The sequence below is a fragment of the Phacochoerus africanus genome, chromosome 15 (genome assembly GCF_016906955.1).
Source record: "Phacochoerus africanus isolate WHEZ1 chromosome 15, ROS_Pafr_v1, whole genome shotgun sequence".
Lineage (NCBI taxonomy): Eukaryota > Metazoa > Chordata > Mammalia > Artiodactyla > Suidae > Phacochoerus > Phacochoerus africanus.
Genome location: NC_062558.1, coordinates 85180123 through 85201621, shown reverse-complemented (window position 1 = coordinate 85201621; position 21499 = coordinate 85180123). Strand labels below are relative to the sequence as shown.

Below are 21499 nucleotides of genomic sequence, written 5' to 3'. Positions count from 1 at the left end.
CTTTCCTTTAGTTTCCTAAGCAGCTCAGCTCTGGGACTTCAAGGAGCATAACCCACTCAGCCCAACAGTCTGCACGGACTTTCCTTAAAGGCAGCTTAACTGACCAGGATCACAACTTTTGGCCATGTTATACTCTGTGCTAAAAGCATTTATCATCCTTCCTTCCAAAATTTATGCAGTTCTATCCCTGGGCGGAATGGAGGTTGCCACAGTTTTATCTTATCCATCTGATCATATTTACAGTGAAGTTCAAGTGCTCAGGCTGCCTGCCTGGCCCTTCCCATTAACATTTCTGTACAATGTTACAAAGTATGGCAGTTAATTCCCTGGTTTTTGTCTGTTTGTTTTTCCCTGCATTCACACAGATCTTGACTTTTTGTGTTTGCACATGTTTTTTGAAAACTTCATTTGGTGTAATATATAAAGTGTCACTTTAATCCTGAATAAAGAGGTGGCACAGACCGTTTGCCTGTCCTATCAGCATGAGCTCAGCCAATTTCCTTTCAAGCCCGCATGGACCCTGGTCAATACTGTCATTTCACAGGGAAGCACTATCCTGCTTGATTTCCCTGGAAGGCCGCCTTGTGGAAGTGCTCTTAGGTCCTGAGGACGCCAACTGTTGTTTGCACCACACCTGCCTTGTTCCCACCACACTGTCAGTGGGGCCCAGAAATCAATAGACCCTTAGAGAAGAAGGCGTGTGTTGGGAGTAGAGCCATGTCCGCTGTTTCCAGGTCTGCCCTGAAAACAGCGAGCGTCAGAAGGTTAAATGAAAGCCATGTCCATGTTGGAAAGCAATGTTGACAAAGTTGATAATCAGCTGGTCTAGAACCCCAGGCAATAAACGCAGAAGGGAGGATATTTTTAAATGGTTTTAAGGTTTTCAATGTCTTGTCTCTACCTTGCTCTCAGCTCACCTATGTCTGTGTCAAAAAGTTCTTTATTGCAGGTCTGACTTGTGAGCCTAGAAGATGGTGAGACTGAGCAGTTATGACATGTTTTAGAGTATGATTTCATCTGGATCTCTTATATAATTAAAAACAGCATGACATTGTGGCTATTTTAAGAATGTTTGCACCTTTTAGGGAAGCAGGAAGAACCATAACAATTGCTGTCAAACTTTACTAACTACATTTCAACTGAAGAGAAATAATACAGCTGGACACCCTTCCCAGACAGCCAGGACAGACAGTAAGCAGTCCTCCAGCCCCACTTCCACCCCCACCACCTCACCTCAACGAGGTGCCCCCTTCTGCCAGGGAAAGTGAGCTATTTCTATTATCAGGTTATCTCCCAGACCTGCCTTCTGTAAGCCTTAACAGCACTGTTCACTGTTGGCTGTAGGCCTTGGCACACCTGTTTCTGGGATTCTTTGATTAATATCTATCATCTACAGTAATTAGTAGGCTCCTTGGAATTAGGAACATCATCATTTTGGGTCATCATTACATCCCTGGTCCTTAGTGGATATTTAGTACATATTTGAATAACAAATACCAGATGAAATTGCTTATATGTGAAATCTAAAAAAAAAAAGAAAAAGAAAAATAGATATAAATGAACTTATTTACAAAACAGAAAGAGACTCACAAGGAAAACAAAATTTTGGTTACCAAAGGGGAATGTGGCGGAGGCATAAATTAGGAGGCTGGGTATAACATATACACACCACTGTATATAAAATAGATAACCAACAAGGACCTACTGTATCGCCCAGGGAACTACACTCAGATTTGTAATACTCTATAAGGGAAAAGAATTTGAAAAAGAATGTATGTTTATGGGAGTTTTTTGTCACAGCTCAGTGGTTAACAAACTGACTAGTATCCATGGGGATGCAGGTTCCATCCTTGGCCTTGCTCAGTGGGTTAAGGATCCAGCCCTGAGTTGTGGTGTACGTCCCAGACATGGCTTGGATCTCATGTTGCTGTGGCTGTGGTGTAGGCCGGCAGCTACAGCTCTGATTCAACCCCTAGCTTGGGACCCTCCATATGCTGTGGGTGTGGCCCTAAAAATACAAAAGAAAAAAAAAAAAACGTGCTTATGTATAACTGGATCATTGTGTTACAGGCTTCAAGTCCCCTTCAAGGAGATTAAAATCAAAAGCCTCTGGCCATGTCTCATTGTAATGTCCCTTCCCCCATCTTGACCAGCTGGGGCTGCTCACTCCCTGCTAGAGAAGGAATGTGGCCCATTCCTTACCTGGCCACCGTATAACCTGTTCCCCATGCAAATATTGTATCCTGCCCAAGACCAATCAGAAGATTGGTCTTCTGATTGGGTTTCCACTCAGGTCTGCCTTGTGGGGTAGAAAGACTATTGCAGAGTGAGTCGGGTCCTCTTTTAACCTGTGTACACATGAGTTCTCTCTCTCTGAAAATGTACTTTCTCTTTAATATGGCGAGACACAGATGGAGGAAACTGTGACTTGTATCAACTGTGCTGTTTACTTGAAACTAACATGATATTATAAACCAACTATACTTTAATGAAAAATAACAGACGAATGTATGAATCTATAAGTTAGAATTTGATGTTTAAAAAAGAGATCAGACTAGAACTATTCAAAATTAATTGTGATTCACACTACAAGGAAATCACTTCTTCTGACTAATATCCCTCCAACTATCTGACGAACTTCAACTCACTCTCAAGCCTCAGTTTAAATGTCACATACTTCAGAGCAGGCTTCACAGATTTCCCTAGCCAATTTTAGATGTCCTTTTCCATTATCTGATAGCAATTTGACTTAATGTGTCTACATTACAAAAAAAGTATATGGTTAGGTGTTTGTTTCTATGACTAATCAGTGAATTCCCTGAAGTCAGGATCCATCTCTTCTGTTGGTATTTTTTAAGCTCTTCATGCAAAGCCCAACATGGAAAAATGTTCAATAAGCATGATAGAATGAATGAATGCCTCTCTCTACCAATTACTAAGGCTGTGTTAGGCATAAAATTCTTACTGTTCTCCTCCTGAAGGCAAATATTTTCCAGTTCTTTCTCATTAAACATTACTCCCAAATTTATCTCTCCTGAGATGGTTATTGAAAAATCTCTGGGAAGGAATATGTAATTTTGTTCCTTTACTTTTCACTTAGGTATATTTTCTCTTGATTTTAACAGAGAATAGATCATCTTCTGTTTCTGATCCCTGAACTAGGTGCTGAGAAGTTTCACTCACTTGACTGGGCTGGAGGTTATAACTCTACCCCCAGCACTCTCACATCAGGGACAGAGGAAATGAGAGTCATGAATGCTTCATCTGTAAATGATGGTATGGAGCTCGTTTATTCCAAGGCACTGTCAGTCTGGTTCTGCAGCCTCTGAGTCAAATGTTTCCAGAATGTCATGTTGCTTCACTGGACTGGATGTTTCACATCTTGTTAAATGACTAAAAAGGGAAACCCTTCCCAATGAATATTTAATGAACTTCAGGGAGTGCCAGACACAGACAATTCATTTGTTCAACATTGCAATTTGCAAAGAATTTCAAGTAGTTAACTTGGGCTTTAGGATAAAATGAAGACAAACTTGCCTGATGGGGTAAGCAGAGCAGGACATTTTCTGTCCCTAGGGTTATAATACTTGGGTCAACCTGTCTCCCTTCATGCAGTAGAAGTCAATGCCTGAAGGGTGGTGATAGATAGAACACCTAAGTAGCCCTTCAGAATTTCTTAAGTGGACACATTTTGCATCTTAACCTTGGACTCTGGACTTCCTCACTACTCTTGACATTTGAGAAAGATAATTTTCTGCGGTGGGGGACCACCCCATGCATTATATTAGGTCAGCACCCTTTACTCATAGATGATCATGCATTCCCCTCCCAAATTGTAACTCCCAGAGTATTTCTAGACTTTGACAAATGATCTGTGGGGAAACACTGCTCCCTGTTGAGACTCACTGAGTTTTAGGGATATGGGTTTGGCGCTCAGTTACTCACTATGTGCCTGACGGAGGTTAACTTTCTCAAGGTTTGAGTCCTCATTCCCTCTTCTGCACATTGTGGGTGTAAACTAAATAGTTGTTGTTAAGACTAAATAAAAGTGTGTTTCTATGTCTGTATCTAGTACGTGTTATTTGTTATTATCATTATTTTATTTATCGTATTTTTCTCTCATCATTGACATTGGTGTTTCCTCACAGTTCTGGTCTAAAGAAGAAGAAAAAAAAAAGACCTACCAAAGAAAAATGCTTTTGCAAATTTTCTTTGTAAAATAAAAGTCACATTTGTATGGCAAGACAAGAGAAATTTAAACAAAAAATCTTCTGGGCCCTTTAGCTTCTTCTCTCCTCCCACTGTGAATTGTGTATCTGCATTATGCATGGACCAGAACTCTCCATCTGGCAGGAATTCCTACTCAGCCATAAAGAGCACCATTCTCCCAGCATCAGCAAGCCAGCTCCTTAAAGATACCATTCCTTCTTGACTTTGTAGGACATCTCATGACCCACCAGGATAACACTTAGATCTGGATTGTGTAAACTGTCAATACTATGTCATTCGACGTACAGCCATCTGTCTCAAAAAACTTGTATGACTATGTCTTGACTTGTAATGGGCAGAACGGTTCTCAGAGCTTTCTGAGCTGCTTTTTCTGGTTTATCATCCTCAAATTTGGCCCAAATAAAACTTTCCATTTCTTTCTTAGATCAAAGGATTAATTTTTCATGGACATCATTAATACTTTTGCATTTGAACATGGATGCAGACATTTCTTAGCCACAGTACAAATCACTGCTTTCCCTAAGGCTATTTGTTACCTGACCAACTGCTCAGATGTCCTATATACCTCTTATATATCTTAAGCATAGCATTGTAAGAAAGCAAATATTCTTAAATATTTCAATTTCTTTTTAAGAGATTATTGATACCCATTCTCTATTACTATTTTCTTCAATAACATACAACATGAAAAGTTGCTGTCAAATTGTCATTTCATTCTTATAAATAAAATTTTGAGAAAGGTTATCAGTACATAATTCACCAAAGTGGAAATTTGACTTGAAATAGATGAACAGATTATACTACCCTCTCAAACAGTGAAATGTAATTAAAGCATGCAATTTTCTGCTATTAAATTAGCAAAAGCAATGTTGACAAAGGTATGACAAAGCTGATAGTGACCCACATTGCTTTCCAGCACAGAAAATGATATGTGCCTTTGGGAAAGCAACTTGTTCATCCCAATCTAGTCTTGTCAAAGGGATCTCTGCTCAGGGTTCCCTTGAGCCTAGACAGCAATGCACAGGATGCTAAGGCTGGCAGGCCTATGTCTCCTCAATTACCTTTCTCTCTTCAGGGTCCCTAAATGCCTCCCTCTCATATCTATCCTCTGCCTGAATTCCCAGTGTTTGTGTAGCCCTTCAGACTGATGTTCCCTTGAAATGTGCTGTTGTAGCTGACTACACCACAACTCAGAGAAAAAAAATGTCCTAGCCATACTCTCTTCATCCAAAAATGGGGTGAATACAAAAAGATGCCTTCTCAGATACTATTTTGAGCCCTGGGGAATGATATAATTAAGCCTCTGCTGCCCTGTGTCAACACACAAAAATTCTGGAGGAGCAGTGAGCTGAAGAGGAGGGATGAGGGAGAGATAAATAAAAGAAAATTATAGGGACCAAAGGTCTTCCAAATACTGCGAACCCCTACAGTTAATAATTTTGTCCTGTTGTTCTAACCTAATAATTCCAATCAAATAAGAGGTGAGGGAAACACAATAGTGAAAAGTTTATTTTAATAATGCTTTAATAATTAAACAATAGGAAAGAAAATGAGTGTTCACTAGGAGGGGAAGGTGGAGAAAATTGTGAAGTGGCCACTTAGTGGGCCATTATGCTCTCTCCCAAATGAGTCTGTGGAGATCCTAACACAGAGGGAAAATGCTATTGACTGATCATAGATTCAGTGGAAAAGAACATAAAACAATGTGTATATTCTGGCTGCAACCCTATAAAATGCCTAGGGACTGAGAGACTCTCTTTTTGAGGAAACTTTGATAGGCTCCTCTAGAAATAGGAGTGAAGGAGGCAGGCACCCTTAACGAATGATATAGCTGTTGAAGATAGGTCAAAAATTGGTTAGAACCAACTAGGTCCAAGATAGTTGAAGATCCAACTTTTAGTGGCCCTTGAGCTTCCTTATACTCATGCAATGCATTAGCAGCTAAATGATATGCTTGCAGGTGCTGTGACAGTTCTGAGGCCAACCATAAAAGCTCCAAAAGAGGGCAATGACCCAATTCATGAAATTCCCCACCCCTTCCCCAAAATGATTGGAATATTCCTCCCACTTATTAGCCTATGAAATTATCTAGCCCATAAACATTAACCACCCCATATTTCGGGGTGCTCTCAAGCCTTTGGAGACAGACCACATTTTGTCTATGGAATGTCTCTCCCTCAATAAATCTACTTGGACTCTTGCTAAATTCCTTCTATGCTGAGACAAAAAGTACCTGTACTTCAGTAAGTCCTGGAACCAGGTGTGCAATTATTTATTTATTTATTTTTGGCCTCACCTATAGCATGCAGAATTCTGTTCCCAGTTCAGGGATCGAACCCATGACATAGCAGTGACCTGAGCCACTGCAGTGACAATGCTGGATCCTTAACCCAATCTGCTACATAGCAAAAGAACTCCCAGGTGTGTGATTTTAATAAAAAGACAGTGGATTCAAGTTTCAGCCTGTAGATTCAAGTCTCAGTCTGGGTTTTGGCTGGGTTTAAGTCCCAATCTGAGTTGCGTGGTTTCATTCTGAGCCTTTTTCTGGATTAACCCTCAACTTTTGCCTTTAACGATTGCAAATTTTCTGCCTAAATGATTTCATTCACTCACCCCCAAACTAAAAGACTTCAGTAAACTCTAACATAGTTCTAACAGCTCAAGACTGTATTCCTAGGTTGACCCTAGCCCTACTTAAAAATGTCTACCAAAAAACACCAAAACCATAAAAACTAAAAGCCTCCAAAAGAATTTACTGTTTCTTTTAGCCAATGCCTGAGGATAGGCCAGAAACCTTTCTTAGAGCATTTACTAAAAGGGGTTTAGGAACGTAAACCTTCCTTTGTCCTGTTGAGATGTTTATGTATCTCCTACAACTGGGGAGTGTCATTCTCAAGGACCTGAATGCCGTTTAGTTGAAATGTCATCATTAATAAGGACATGGCCTCTGTCTCCCAGTCTCTATAGAAAGACAGGATCCTAAGTTCAATAATGGTCTATTAAACACATTTACATTGACAAACTCTTGGTAATTTTTCACTTCCCTAACTCTGTCAAGCCCCCACTGTTTTCCCTTCCTGGTCCTTCATTTTCCCTTTAAAACACCCAGTCACCTCTGAACAACTTGAAGCTGTGTTTAGTTAACACTGGATCCTTTTCCATAATGCAATAGTGAATTACTGATTAGCAATCTGTCCTTACTACTTTAACTAGCTTCTGGCTTTTTTTTATCTTTGACAGGTCCAGTTACTAAGGGATTGAAGCCCCTCATCACTGCATTTGTTTCAGGGTGGTAGGACAATACTCATTAGAAATCATTAGCAAAAACATTTGCTCTGTTTCAAAAAGAACAATCCCTACACACAGCCATGATTACAAGTTTAACAAAACTTTGCTGGGAAGCAATTCTGATGTATGAATTCTGCATTAAACATCTAAGTACATCTGTTACACACTGCATAATGGTGGCTTTTTAAGTAATGATTTCTTAGAATCAAAAATATGTATAAATTCCCACTGATTTACACATTTGGAGGGTTGTGAATGTGTCCTGGGTGATTGCATATTATATCCAAATACCAGGGTTTATACTGCGGTCTTTGTGCTTTCATTTTGTGCCTCAGAATCTGGAAGTGCAGTCTTGTGTAGGGGCAAAGAATTGCTAGTCTGACAGGGATCTTCCTTTAAGTCTGAGATAGTGTTTGTGAAATGCAGCAGGACCCTGTGGGGCCCTCCTCCATACAAATCTCTTCGGTGTCCCCTGTTTCTTGTTTGGAGGAAATAGGCTTCATTCCTCCTCCTTGACCTTCTCTGAGTACCAAAGAGCAGTTTCAATCAATTGCTAACCAAGGAAGTGAGATCATGCAGACACAAAGGAAGAATAGTCAAGAAACAATAATGCAGTGTGGGGCAGGGTCTTGGTTCCCCCTCAAGGGATACACCTAACAGAATCTTTGAGTTTTTTCTGCTGGAACTAAGGCCCCCCACCCAAGCAGAGGATGGTAACTTAAGGCTGATCACAAAATTACTAGAGCACCCACCTGTTACCTTGCCACCAACCAATCAGAAGAAAATCTGTACACAGTGGAAGATTATAAATTTCTGATCCCTTCTTCAAATGGTTCTCTCTTGAAAACTTTCAATCTTTTGAAAGTTATATTTGTCTCTGAGTATTGGCTTTCTAGCGACAAGTAGCTGACTCCAAGTTCTGTAACATTTGCTTGTTTTTAATTTAGTGTTTTGCAACATATCTCAACTTGTTAAAACTACTTTAGAAATAATGTAGGATTCAAAGGTTTGCATTTAACCTCAAGTTCTGGTATCTGTTTAAGGTCTGGTGTTAGGAAGCACTGATCTGGAACCGCAACTCTCTCCTCCCATTTCTCTCACACTCCTTACCTCAGAGTTGCCTGAACATGGCATGCATTTAGGATTCCATGGCTTTATTCTTTCTGTTTGTTCTACCCTCTCATCCTTCACTATTTGACTATTAGATGAACCTTTCAGGTTCTAAAAAATCCAGTTCAAGCCTAGATTTCTTACTGCCTCCATTTCTGCTCTCAGCACCTTCCTATGGTCTCTACTCCAGTCTCTGTTGCACATGAACCATCTCATTGTGCAAGTTTCCTTTGGGTGTTTGTATTTCTTACTACATAAGTTTCCATACCATAGGAAACATTGTATCCCTGGTGACCAGCACAATTGCTGACACAAATAAGGATTCAGTGAGTGATTATAGAACAAACAGATGAAGTTCTTTTTGCTTCTAGAGATTAATGATATTTCAGATTATAACCAAGAGCTGAGATTTGTCTCTCTTTCATCCAACAGATATGTGCACACACAAAGATGCAAGATGATTTAAAGAAAAAATCAACAGAGTACTGAAAAAAATATACAAGTCTGATCACAGGCTCCCTGTGCCCTCTGAACTGGAAGTGCTGAGATTGGCTGTGGGAAGGGATATGCAGACATGTAACTTACGTTTTGCAGCTGGACATGATTTTTCACCAAGTTCTCTGACTTTGCCATCGTGCTGGATGCTTTGAGACTGTAGTTTTTACCATTATGTGGCTCTTTCAGCTGCTCTTGAATTTGTTTAGCTTGTTTCCTGTAGGTTTAAATAAATCCATGTATAAAAAGTTACATAAATTTATTCTATTCATATTTTTGAGGTCCATTCATTCCCAACATCTATATTTGCTAAAGCTAGATTAACTCAGTTAACAAGAAGAATTCTCCCCTCATTTCCAACCCCACCAAGAAATACTGGTTTATCCATTATCATCTGGGATTCACACCCAATGGTGTTCCAAAGGCAGACAGAAATGTAATGTAACGTATTGTCCTGGCCCTATTGGATACGAGAGGCCCCTAACCCTGAATGCTCAAATGCAAAGAATTAGAAATGCTCTGAAGAAGTGGTAAATTGGAGTTCCCATCGTGGCCCAGCAGTAATGAACCTGACTGGTATACATGAGGATGCGGGTTCTACCCTGGCCTCACTCAGCGGATTAAGCATCCAGCATTGCCATTAGCTGTGGTATAGGTTGCAGGCACGGCTCGGATTTGGCATTGCTGTGGCTGTGGTGTAAGCCAGCAGCTACAGCTCTGATTCAACCCCTAGCTTGGGAACTTCCATATGCCTCAGGTGTAGCCCTAAAAAAGCCAAAAAAAGAAAAAAGAAAAAAAGAAGTGGCGTGTGAACAAAAATGGAACCTTGGACCTAGCAGCCTCATATAACATACTACTTGCAAAGTTACATTTATATTTGGGTATATTTGTTCTTTTACAGTTTATAAGCAGTTCATTTACTGTTGTCATCAGCCTTGAATGTAGATTTTTATTAAAACTTCTATAAATAATAAAAATTGTTAACTCGTAAAGAGCACCTACTATGTGCCAAACATCATTTTAAGTGTTTATATGTCTCGACTTACTTATCTTTCACAATAATTCTGTGTGATAAGGCATTAATCCTATACTCAATAAATGAGGGAACTGAAGTTGCTGAATCCATTTTACCTTTGGAGAGACTGAGAAAAATGAGGCACAGAGAAGTTAAGTAATTTGCCCAAAGTCAAATAGCTAGTAAGTGGTAGAGCTGGATTTGCACCTAACAAGTCTGGCTGTATACGTTGCACTTTGAACCACCACTCTTAACTGTCAAACCTCTTGCCCATGCAGCTTATCAGTGGGAAGGCTGAGACTACTCTCAGGTCCTGGACTCCAAGTAAAGTGCTCCTTTCCACAGATGTGGAGTGACAATTGTTCAAACCATTTAGGGACTACCATGGAAGCATGTGATTAATTACTGCCTTGTTAGCTGCTCTCTCCCAAGAGCTTTACAGCAATAATCCATCAGCAGAAGACTCAGTACCCACAACACAAACAAACTCTACAGAATCACCCCCTGCCAGACTTCTGCTGCTTCCCTAAGGTCCATGCCAAGAATAGAGCCTTGGGTGGAGGTTGTGCCTGTCCTCTTGCAGTGAGCCTTTCCAGGCAGGAAGCCATGCACTGGAGTATCAAAGGCACTGAGATTTGTATACCAGTTCTGCCACCCACCAGCTTTGCTGTGATTCCTCAAATCAAAATAATTGACTTCCAAAACATCTCTGATCCTCAGTTTCCTCATCTGTTAATGGGGATTGTAGAAGCTCTCTTTTATAAATACTGTGGAAGCTCAACATGGATACATGGAAAGTACTCATCTATTCTGTTCCTCATCGCTTAACAAGCTCAGTTGTGTGGGCAGATGCTGCAGAGGAATTAGAACACTGGCTCAAAGATGAAAGAAAAGATCTTGTTAATTGCCTCTCTCACAAGCAAGTCACAGTATCTGCTACAGGATTTGGAGGCTCTGAGCATTATTATCTACTTTGCATTTACAACATGGGTATGGCATAGCTCTGTTTTTTTAATATTTCTTTTATCTTTTCAGTTATTTGGGGGGAAGGGGCTTTTATCTCCAATACTCTTAGTTGCTTTAATGCAATTGTAATAATCTACTTCCTAACAGCTAATCTGTAGCCTATTGTTAGAAACAAACCTATCATATCAGCATTTAAGAAGCACATTATAGCCACAAAATCCTATCAGGGATTCACTGATGAAAGAAATGGGATATGAGGTGGTTCTACCCAAGCAAATCATCATGAAGCACGAAAAGGGAGCTTGGCACAAAGTAAGGACCTGATTACTTGTCCAAGAATTAAATAGTAGAAGCATTCTCTTTTCAATAATTTCCATAATTCAGTGCCTAGGAAATGTAAACATCTAAGGGAATTTTCCTCATAAAAATATCTGACTGCATTTCTTAAAATCTTTTTTATAATTTGCTTTCCTTTCCTTGCTTCCCCCTCCAGTCCTGACTCACTCATATTCCAGGACAACTGGGCTTTCTTTTCTGAACTCGCCTTCTTCTCTGTCATCCCTCTGCTCTCCCAGGCACAGAATTTTGCTCTCTCCTTCTTCCTCCAGCAATTGGGAACAAAGGAAATGAGAAGTGTAGGATGGCAATACCATCAGCTCTCTCATGAGAGCAGTTGCTCTGGGGAAGACGAGTTATGGGCATTGCATACTGGAACCTACCAGCCAAAAATACTATAGTCATTGAGTTTTAAGTTTCTCTGGCACAATTCATCAGAAAGGAATGAGACTTAAGTGGTGGAATGTCAGGCATCACAAGGCCATTGGGAGACATTATTTGTAACGCTGCAGGTTGGGTTCCCGGGAAAGCAGACACCAAGATGGAGATAGCATGCAGGATGTAATAAAAGGATGGCTCTTTGGAATACCTGTGGAAATGAAGGAAAGGAGGCAGGACTGGGCAGAGGAAGAAGTTGGAATGTGATGCCACCTTGGTGAAGACTGCATCAAATCCCCTGTGGAGCTCTGAAACTGGCAAGGCCTTGCAACATGAATTGGGGCAAAGGTCTAGGCCTTTAGAGCCTCACACTGACCTGGCCTTGGAGACTGGCTATATCAGGTCAAGTAACTCATTATAATCATGTGCTAGCACCTGGGGGACTAAGACGATCACAGCTGAAGAGATCCATGGCATCCTATTAGAACATCTATTGTCTGTCCCTAAGAGCCTTTGCTTTGTGATATAAAATCACTGACTTCAGAGAGTGATATCCTACACTCAGGGCAGGGTGTTTTTGCATCCGCTTTTTACTGGTAGAACTACCAGTTCTCCTTTGTCCTCCTGTATTTTCCCAGCCATGATAGTTGTTTGTCCCAGCTTCTGCTATGAGGCATCTTGTTTCCTACTCAAATTCCATTTTTAGAGTGGAATCACATCTTGCATTTCCTAAATCTACTAAGCACTCCTTACACGTCTTACCCATAGGAGTTAAAAGAAACCTAGAAGAATTTATAGTTGCCATATGAGCCATATCACCCACATTTTAAAGGCTCAGTTAATAGTTATATTAACTACTCATAGGAATATATGGGCTTATTGGGAATGATAAGATGAGAAATGCTTTCACTGTGTTCTTCCCAGTTGCTGGGGTTCAGTTAACTCAGTCAGAAAATCCTCTAAATTCAAGAAAATGTTCCTCACTTCTATCTCTTCATGTTACTTATGTTCAAACTTTCATCAACTAACAGTTTGCTGTAATCAAACTGAGGTCATGCCTTTCCACGAGTCACAAGGGAATGGAGAAAGGATAAAAGTGGCTGGATCTGAAGGATTATGGGAGGTAAAACATAAAAATCCAAGAGAACGTGAGCTTTGGGGTTAAACCCTGACCCTTTTTGGGCATGTGCATTCCAGTGTATAGAAATATATGATTGAAAGTCAAATGAACATATTTGGAAACTAGTGATAGAAAGGCCCAGAATCCCAGAAGACTCAGAACTTCCAAGATGAAGTAAAAAAAGAAAAGAAAAAAAAAAGAAAAAAAATACATACACACATACACACACATATATATTATAAACACACACATATATATGCATATATACAGACACATGTAAACCAATCTTACAGTATGTGGGAAAGTAAAGAAAGATAAGGGTAGAGCCTGCCTATTCTGTTATCCCCAAGGTTTTTTGAGGGGAATTAGAATTCTAAGAATGAGGGTGAAGAAACTCAGGCCAGAATGCTATAAAAATTTACGTTGCTTTCAGCTATATAAATTAGAGGCTTGGTGTGGGATGTGGCATTCCTCTCAGACAAAGAAAAATAAAGGAAGACCATGCTTGGAAATTGTACTAGAAGAAGGAAATAAACTGTAGGTCTCTGATGAGAACTACAGCTCCAACTGGAAAAGTCTTAGGATTTTATTATTACTTTATTATTTTTATAGTAACTTATTTATTTTTTAATAAAAATGTGTCCCAGCTGGGCAGGCAGAAAGACAACAACACCTGATTAGTTTTCTTCCATTGGCTCAGCCTCTGAGTCTCCCATTATGAATCTTATGTTGAAGAGTGTTTTCATTAAAACCCCTGATACCTTGCTGAGCCTCAGGAGGATGTTTGTCACTGAGCCCACTTGCTGTCCACAGAAGGAGAGATTGACAGCTCTGAAGATAGAAGTCCTCTAGTTCCCGAGCTGTTCTCTGTTGTTGGGACTGTCATAATCAGTATTTCCTTTAAATGTGGTACAACTACAAATTATACTCTAAAAATAAGTGATTAACTATTTTTCCATGGTCATTTGCTTATTGTTAAATACACAATTTCTCTCTCCTACACGGAACTTCTGAAGAGACCCTTCTAATGCCCTGCCGAATGTGATTAGCCCTCTCCTGCTCCAGGGAACACTCTCCACTTTGTAGCTACCCAACCTGTAAGTTCCAGAGTGGAAACAATGTGGGTGTTAACAACAACAAGCCTTCACTGAGTATTCCCTCTTTTAAATACTGTGTTGGACTCTTTTTTTTTTTCTTTTAAGGACTGCACCTGTGGCATATGGAAGTTCCCAAGCTAGGGGTTGAATCAGAGCTGCAGCTGCTGGCCTACACCACAGTCAGAGCAACGCCAGACCCAAGCTGCATCTGTGATCTATACCACAACTCACATGGCAATGCTGAATCCTTAACCTACTGAGTGAAGCCAGGGATACCACCTGCATCCTCATGAAGACCAAGTTGGGTTCTTAACCCACTGAGGCACAGTGGGAACTCCTGTGTTGTACTCTTTATAGTCTTATCCCTCTAATCCTTAAATTCTATAAGGTAGCTATTATTTTTGGTCATATTTTAGCTATATTTTACCAAAAAGGAAATGGAGGCTAAGGGACTGGATATAATTTGCCTAATAACACAAAACAAGCAAAATATACATAAGTATATACACAGAACAAGCCATAGACTGAAGATTAGAATACAGGCATGGCTGATGCATGTAAAATCCTGACCACTATGCCATGTAGCTTTGTTGAGAGCATTAATAGATATCGGCTGCAGTAGAGCACCATAGTCCTGACTTGCTTCAAGCAGTTTGGCCATCTGGTGGAGGACTATGTGAGCCAATGTGGTAGGGTGTTTTAGAGCATGTGGTTTAAATCAGAGTTGCAGAAATGCAAAGACCCATCAGCAATTTCCTATTGTGTGGCTTTGATGAATTAGTATTTTAAAAGTAATCTGATATTATCTGAAAAATTGAGCAATAATGCACAATTCCAGTTGTTGGGAGGATTGGGAGATAATGCATGAAACGCCGAGTACCCTGATGAAGAGTAAGTGCTCAAAAATGACCACTAACAACTGTCATAGCCAAGAGTTGCTTAGGAGACATCACATTTAAATGCAATGTGGTATCCTGGTTTGGGCTCTAGAACCAAAAAAAGCACATTAGGTAAAAACTAAGGAAATATGAAAGTATGAACTTTAGGTAGTAACACTATATCAATATTGTTCCATTGTGACAAATGCTGATTACTAATATAAGTCTTTAATCATAGGGGAAACTGGGCCTGGGGTATATTGGATCTATCTGTACTATTTCCATAGTAATTCTGAAAATCTAAACCTATTCCTAAATAGTTTATTAGAAAATAATAGTTACTAATTCTGGATTCGTAATCGAGTATCCATTATTTTAAAAAATCATAATCGCTATTCTTTGTATTCTTTTTAAAGTTCAACATACACAACATACAGACAGGTATCATATACTCTATCTTAAAATTGATCTCTTTTAAGAAGAGCAAATGGGTAGAAAAATACAGGTCCAATTACATATTGGCTTGGATTTCAGACAAGTTGTAGGAACAGTATCTGTGCCAACTTCTTAAGACCTGCATACCTGACAAGAAACCAAGGTATTTAATTTTTTTACCTGCATTTCTTAAGTGTACATTATGTTATTTAAATAAATAAAACACCTCTATCAAAGTTATCTGGGGTAAATATCTATATATCTACACATACATACTTAGATACATATACATGTGTTTTAATTATTTATTTATTTCGGTGTTGAACCTGTGGCATGTGGAAGTTCTTGGGCTGGGAATTAAACCCACACCACAGTTGTGACCTGTGCCACAGCTACCACAACACTGGGTCCTTAACCATGGCACCCCATGGGAAATTCCATATACGTGTTTTTAAAATTCTAACTTATTAGCCAAAAGAAAAAAAAAAAAGCACTGTTTTCTGCAGAAGGCTTGGTTTCTTGGCAAGGTAAGTATAGGGCATGTTCAAGATGTGCGTACCAACAGGTGAACCAAAGTAGATTTTATATTATTCATATTTTATACTTGGTTAAAACCTTTTTGGATATTGGGTAAAAACACTTTTTCCCTTCATAAAAGGCTAGATACTAATTGATACTGTTTAGGTCTGCAGTAGCTATCTACCTCACTCTTTAGAAGAGTTAACACCTTAGTGACAGTTACAGTAAAGAGTAACACCTTTAATTCTGGCAGGCGATCAAATAGTGCAAAGAACATAAAGTGTTCATGATCATGGAAAGGAATGATCAGAACATGCATCAAAGATTAACCACATACACACGCATGAGTGCCCATACTGCACACACTCACAACAGGCTACAAAAATTCTAAGTCACTTATGGATATTTGACGGACCCATCTGCACAAAATCCGTCTGCCTGAAGCTCAGACCAAGAACTTAAAGAAAGACAAAGTGCTTCCTCTGAGGAGTCACCTTTTAACACTTGAGAGAAATGGTCTTACTTGCTTTTGAAGTAGAATGCTGCACAGAACATGCCCACGATGACAATTCCAAAGATGATGCATGAAATTGACAGCACCTGCCTTTGATAAACTTCTTCACTCTCTGTGAATTTAAAAAAGATAATTAGAACAGATGTTAGCAGGGCACAGCAGAGACAATCTCTATCCTTGTACTTTTGGGCTGGTAGGAGCCTTTTCAAAGCAGTTTTTTTGTTCCTGTTATGAAGAGGAAAATGTGAGGAAGTTATTATGATTCAGTTTCTTTGCAATGGTCTACAGGATAGCTGTTGTTATTTTTTTCTATCTGCATGGCTAAATCAGAATTCATGCACAGATATCACCATTATGAATCTTAACATCAAAAGACATCTCATGACTTTAGGACAATATTGAGACATACATTTTTAAAATTATGGTGGGGCCCCAAATAATATGCTGTCAGAAGCTTCCCAGGCCAGTGATGACTTCCAGTTTATGCTAACGTGATATTGACAGCACTGTAGTTTCTGATTTGGAACTTGGCTGTCAGTCTCCCTTTCATCCACGCATTACTATGACTGATATCACTAATGAAAGAGAACCTCAATAAACACGTAAATATTTATTTGGTCATTCTGTGACTTCCTTAATACCAATGATCTGGCATAGTCACCTCAGACTCTACCATGAAAGTCGTATCTTATGGCTTCTTTTTGCAAAAAAAAGACAAGAATTCCAAAGTAAGTATTTCACTTTTCAGCCATTATCATTTACGCTTCTAAATCATTTTCTGAAGTAGGTCTACTGAAACAATTCTATCTCATCAAGACCTTTTAATCCATAGATCTCAGAACTTTCATTCTGTTAATGGCTCTCCACATGTCTTCATTTCTCTCTCTACACAGCATGATCCATGATTTATGATCCATAATTACAGTAATTTACTTTCTTGCAAACATCCTCAACCACTCTTTCCCTTTCCTTTTCCCTTTTATCCATTTGGCAAAATAACTGTGTATGAATCCAAGAATTGCCTCCTCCATACCTCAACCCTGAGCAGCTCAGAACTGGGACAGAAGCTTGCACAGTTGGGAATATGGACACCAATAAAGTTTGAAATCACATTGCTCAAGAAGATGTCGATAGTAACTAACAATCTCATCAGCCTGCTTCCCCATTTTCCTATTGATTATTCTTACCTTCTTGACACTACTCAAACTACTGATTTATCTCCCTCTCCCTAACTCTCAGACATTCCAGATATGTTACAAAGAAAACCAGTATAGAAGAAATCATCTCTATTTATAATGCAAAACACAAATTTAACCATATATCTATCTTCTCCTTTCTACTTATCTCTTATTAACATAATGCAGTTGTTCCACACTTTACTGTACATCGGAGTTGAGGGCTATTGAAGGAATGATTGCCACCTGCTCCCTTTCCCAGAGTTGTTAACTTGCTAGGTATGAGATGGAACCTAGTACATGCATTTTTAAAAAGTTCTCAGGTGAGTCTGATATTGCTGGTTTGTGAAACATCCTTTGAGAACCACTGAATAAACTAGGAATCCTCAGAATACCAACTATGAAAATTAACCTGGGAAGGATTTGGTTTTCTTTGTTCGTGCCAACTCAGGTATCCATTTTGGACCCTCTCAGTCAAAATCTCATTTTCTCATGCACAATGATGTTATAGAATTGAGTCAGTTAGAGGAAGTCCTGTATTTTTAACAAAGACTGGTTCTTTTAGACCCCAGTGTCATCTATCTTCTTGGGGTCTTCTTATCATTGCAAATTGAAGGGAAGGGAAGAACAGTCCAATTCATTATGTGATGCCAGCATTACCTTCATAGCAAAACCAAACAAGGACATAAAAAGAAAAAAAGTTACAGGCATATATTCCTCATTGACATAGATGCAAAAAATTCCTAACAAAATGTTAGGAAATCAAGTCCAACAAGATGTTAAAAATAATACATCATGACCACGTGGGTTAATTCAAGGAATGCAAGGTTAGTTTAGTAATTTGAACCTGATCAATGTGATTCACAATCTCAAGAGTCCAGAAAAATGATATAATTATCAGATTAGAGAGAAAAATATACTTAACAAAATCTAGCATTCATTCTTAATTAATATGTTCAAAAAATAAGACTAGAAGGAAATTTCCTCGTCCCAATAAAGACTATCTATACCAGGAGTTCCCCTCGTGGTGCAGCAGGAATGAATGAGGTTGTGGGTTTAATCCCTGGCCTCACTTAGTGGGTTAAGGATCCGGCATTGCCATGAGCTGCGGTGTAAGTTGCAGATGTGGCTCAGATCTGGTATTGCTGTGGCTCTGGTGTAGACCGGCAGCTACAGCTCCGATTAGACCCTTAGCCTGGGAACCTCCATAGGCCACAGGTGCAGCCTGAAAAAGACAAAAAAGAAAAAAAAAGAAAAAAAAAGAAATAATATCTATGTCAAATTCATGCCTAATTGTAAAGATTGCTATTTTCCAAAGATTAGGAATACAGCAAAAATGCCTACTCTTAATATTTCTACTCAATATTGTCCTAGTGGCTTAGTCAATGGAATAAGACAAAAATAGAAATTAAGGCCATTCATGGTTTGGGAAAGAAGAAGAAAAGCCATCTTTGTTCTCAGATGCATGATCATCAATGCAAAAAAAAATCTAATAGAGTTTACAAAGAGCGTGAATAACTAATGAGTAAGCTTAGCAAGTTTGCAGGATGCAAGGTTGCAGGATAGATAATACAAAAATTAAGTCAGTATTTATTTAATAGCAATGAATATCAGAAATTGGAATTAAAGTATAATTTATAATACCATCAAAATATATAAAGTACTTAGAGGTAAATTTGACAAAAGCTATATAAGGCCTGTATACTGAAAACTTCCAAACTTTATTGCAAGAATTTAAGGAAGACCCACATAAATAAAGAGATATATGATGTTTGTGGAATAAAAGATTCAGTATTATTAAGATATCAATTCTCCTCAAGTTGAAGGACAGATTGCATTCAATTCTATTATGATCACAGGAGGCATTTAGTTGTTGTTGCCCTTGTAGAAATTAACAAGTTGATTCTAAATGTTATATGGAAATACCAAAGATGTAGAATAGCCAAAACAACTTTTTTGTGGTAGCCAAGAGCACAGAGTTGAATGACAAAACTACTTTATTCCAAGACTTGTTATAAAGTTATAGCAATCAAGGCAATATGGTACTGACCTATTTATAAACACATAAATCAATGGAACAGACAAGAAAGTCCAGAAATATATGAAAATATATGTGGTCAATTGATCTTTAAAAAAGATGCCAATTCAATTCAATGAGGAAAAGATCTTTTTAAAAAAATGACATTGTAAAATAGTATAGCCATATCCACAAAAATGAACCCCAACTTTCACTTCATACCTTATTCAAATATAAATTCATAAAAGATATTAGATCTTAATGGAAAATCCCATGCTATGAAACTTATAGAAGAAAATATGAGGGGGGGAATCTTAGTAATCATGAGTTTGACAAAGATTGATTAATTATAACACAAAAGATATGAAGTGTAACATTTTTTTAAATTAACAAAATGGTCTTCATCAAAATTAACAATTTGAAAAACATCGTTATGACAATGAAAAGGAAGACACATTTTTGGAAAAAATCTGTAAGTATATATTCAGAAATAGACCTGTATCTATAAGGGTTTCTTACAACTCAGTAATTTTAAAATGGCCAGAATTTTAAAGGAAGATATATAGATAATAAATAGGCATGCAGAAAGATGCTCAATATCGTTAGTCATTATTAATTTGAAAATAAAAATATAATAATATAAATGGCATCCGTATGGGAATAGCTAAAATTAAAAGCTGACCATACCAAGGGTATGGAGCATTTGAACTCTCATATACTTCTGGTAGAAATGTAAAATGGTATAAACACTTAAAATATAGTTTCAAAGGAAGTTAAGCATACATGCACCTTAGGATACAGACATTCCATTCCTAAGTATTTACTCAAGACTAATGAAAGTATATGTTCATTATGTATGTAAATGTTCACACGGCTTTATTTGTGATGGTAAAAACTGGAAAGAATCCAAATGCCCATTTAACAGGTGAATAGATAAACTAACTGTGATATATACATACAAGAGAATAATTGAACTATTGATATAAGCTACAGAACATATAAATATCAGAATAATTATGCTGAGTGAGGTGTCATACCAAAAAAGGGTACATGTTGTGTTATTCTAGTTATAAAAACTGTGAAAAATGGAAATGAATCCATCAAAACAAAAAACCTGTTGGTAGATGCCTAGGGTCAGGTATAAGGAAGAGATTACAAAATTAAATGAGGAAACAGGGTACTTAAGATATGTTCATTCTTAGAGTTCCTATGTAGTTCAGCAAGTTAAGGATCCAGCATTTTCACTGATATGGCTCTGGCTGTTACTGTGGCATAAATTCAATCCCTGACCTGGGAATTTCCACATGCCACAGGCACTGCAAAAAAAAAAAAAAAAAGAAAAGAAAGATATGTTCATTGTCTCAAATATGATGATGTTTTCATGGGTGAACATTTAGGTCAAAATGTATTCAGTGCTAAACTTCAAAGTCAGTGCTTTATTTTATGTCAATTATAATTATAAATCTATTAATCCTGAGGGATAAAAGATTATAGGGAATATATAAATAGTATACCTAAAAGGTACATGCCCAACATGATACAGTCCACCCACATTAACTACTCTTTTTCTTCCAGCATGTCTAATATCTAATAGAGCTTTGATATATACTATTGGCTTTCTTTGGCATATTATTTTCATATTTGTCTTAAACACCTACTTAACTTTTTTGTCTCAAATTAAATGTAACTAGCTCAAAAAATCTTAACACTGCACTATCATCTGCCTTGATAAAAGGGACCAAGTTTTTGCTGGTTTATTCATTTGACTCACCACTGTTTCTCCAGCACCTGGTGCAGTGTTGTTCACAGAGTTGACATCATACGACTGTGGCCTAGTGAATAAACATACTTTTGTCTTTATGGGGATTTTCTGCCTTGAGCTGTACAGGAGACATCAACTTACCCAGGGTGCTCTTAAGTTTAATG

The 21499-nt window shown here is 38.3% G+C and overlaps 1 protein-coding gene and 1 long non-coding RNA gene across 5 annotated transcripts in view; one reads left to right on the top strand and one right to left on the bottom strand.

The window, feature by feature from the left end:
- The window catches only part of LOC125116752 (uncharacterized), a 30057-nt gene extending 20381 nt beyond the window's left edge, over positions 1 to 9676 (top strand). Inside the window, exon 4 of the long non-coding RNA XR_007132416.1 lies at positions 9061 to 9676. This is a non-coding gene — a long non-coding RNA (uncharacterized LOC125116752). The remainder of the gene's footprint in view (positions 1 to 9060) is intronic.
- NRG3 (neuregulin 3) overlaps positions 1 to 21499 on the bottom strand; it is a 1084705-nt gene that overhangs the window by 18250 nt on the left and 1044956 nt on the right. For all 4 annotated transcript variants that reach the window (XM_047762259.1, XM_047762260.1, XM_047762261.1 and 1 more), the window contains exons 5-6: positions 16391 to 16493; positions 9214 to 9340 (exon numbers count right to left, since the gene is read on the bottom strand). In XM_047762259.1, coding sequence (XP_047618215.1) covers positions 9214 to 9340; positions 16391 to 16493 — 230 coding nt within the window. The remainder of the gene's footprint in view (positions 1 to 9213; positions 9341 to 16390; positions 16494 to 21499) is intronic.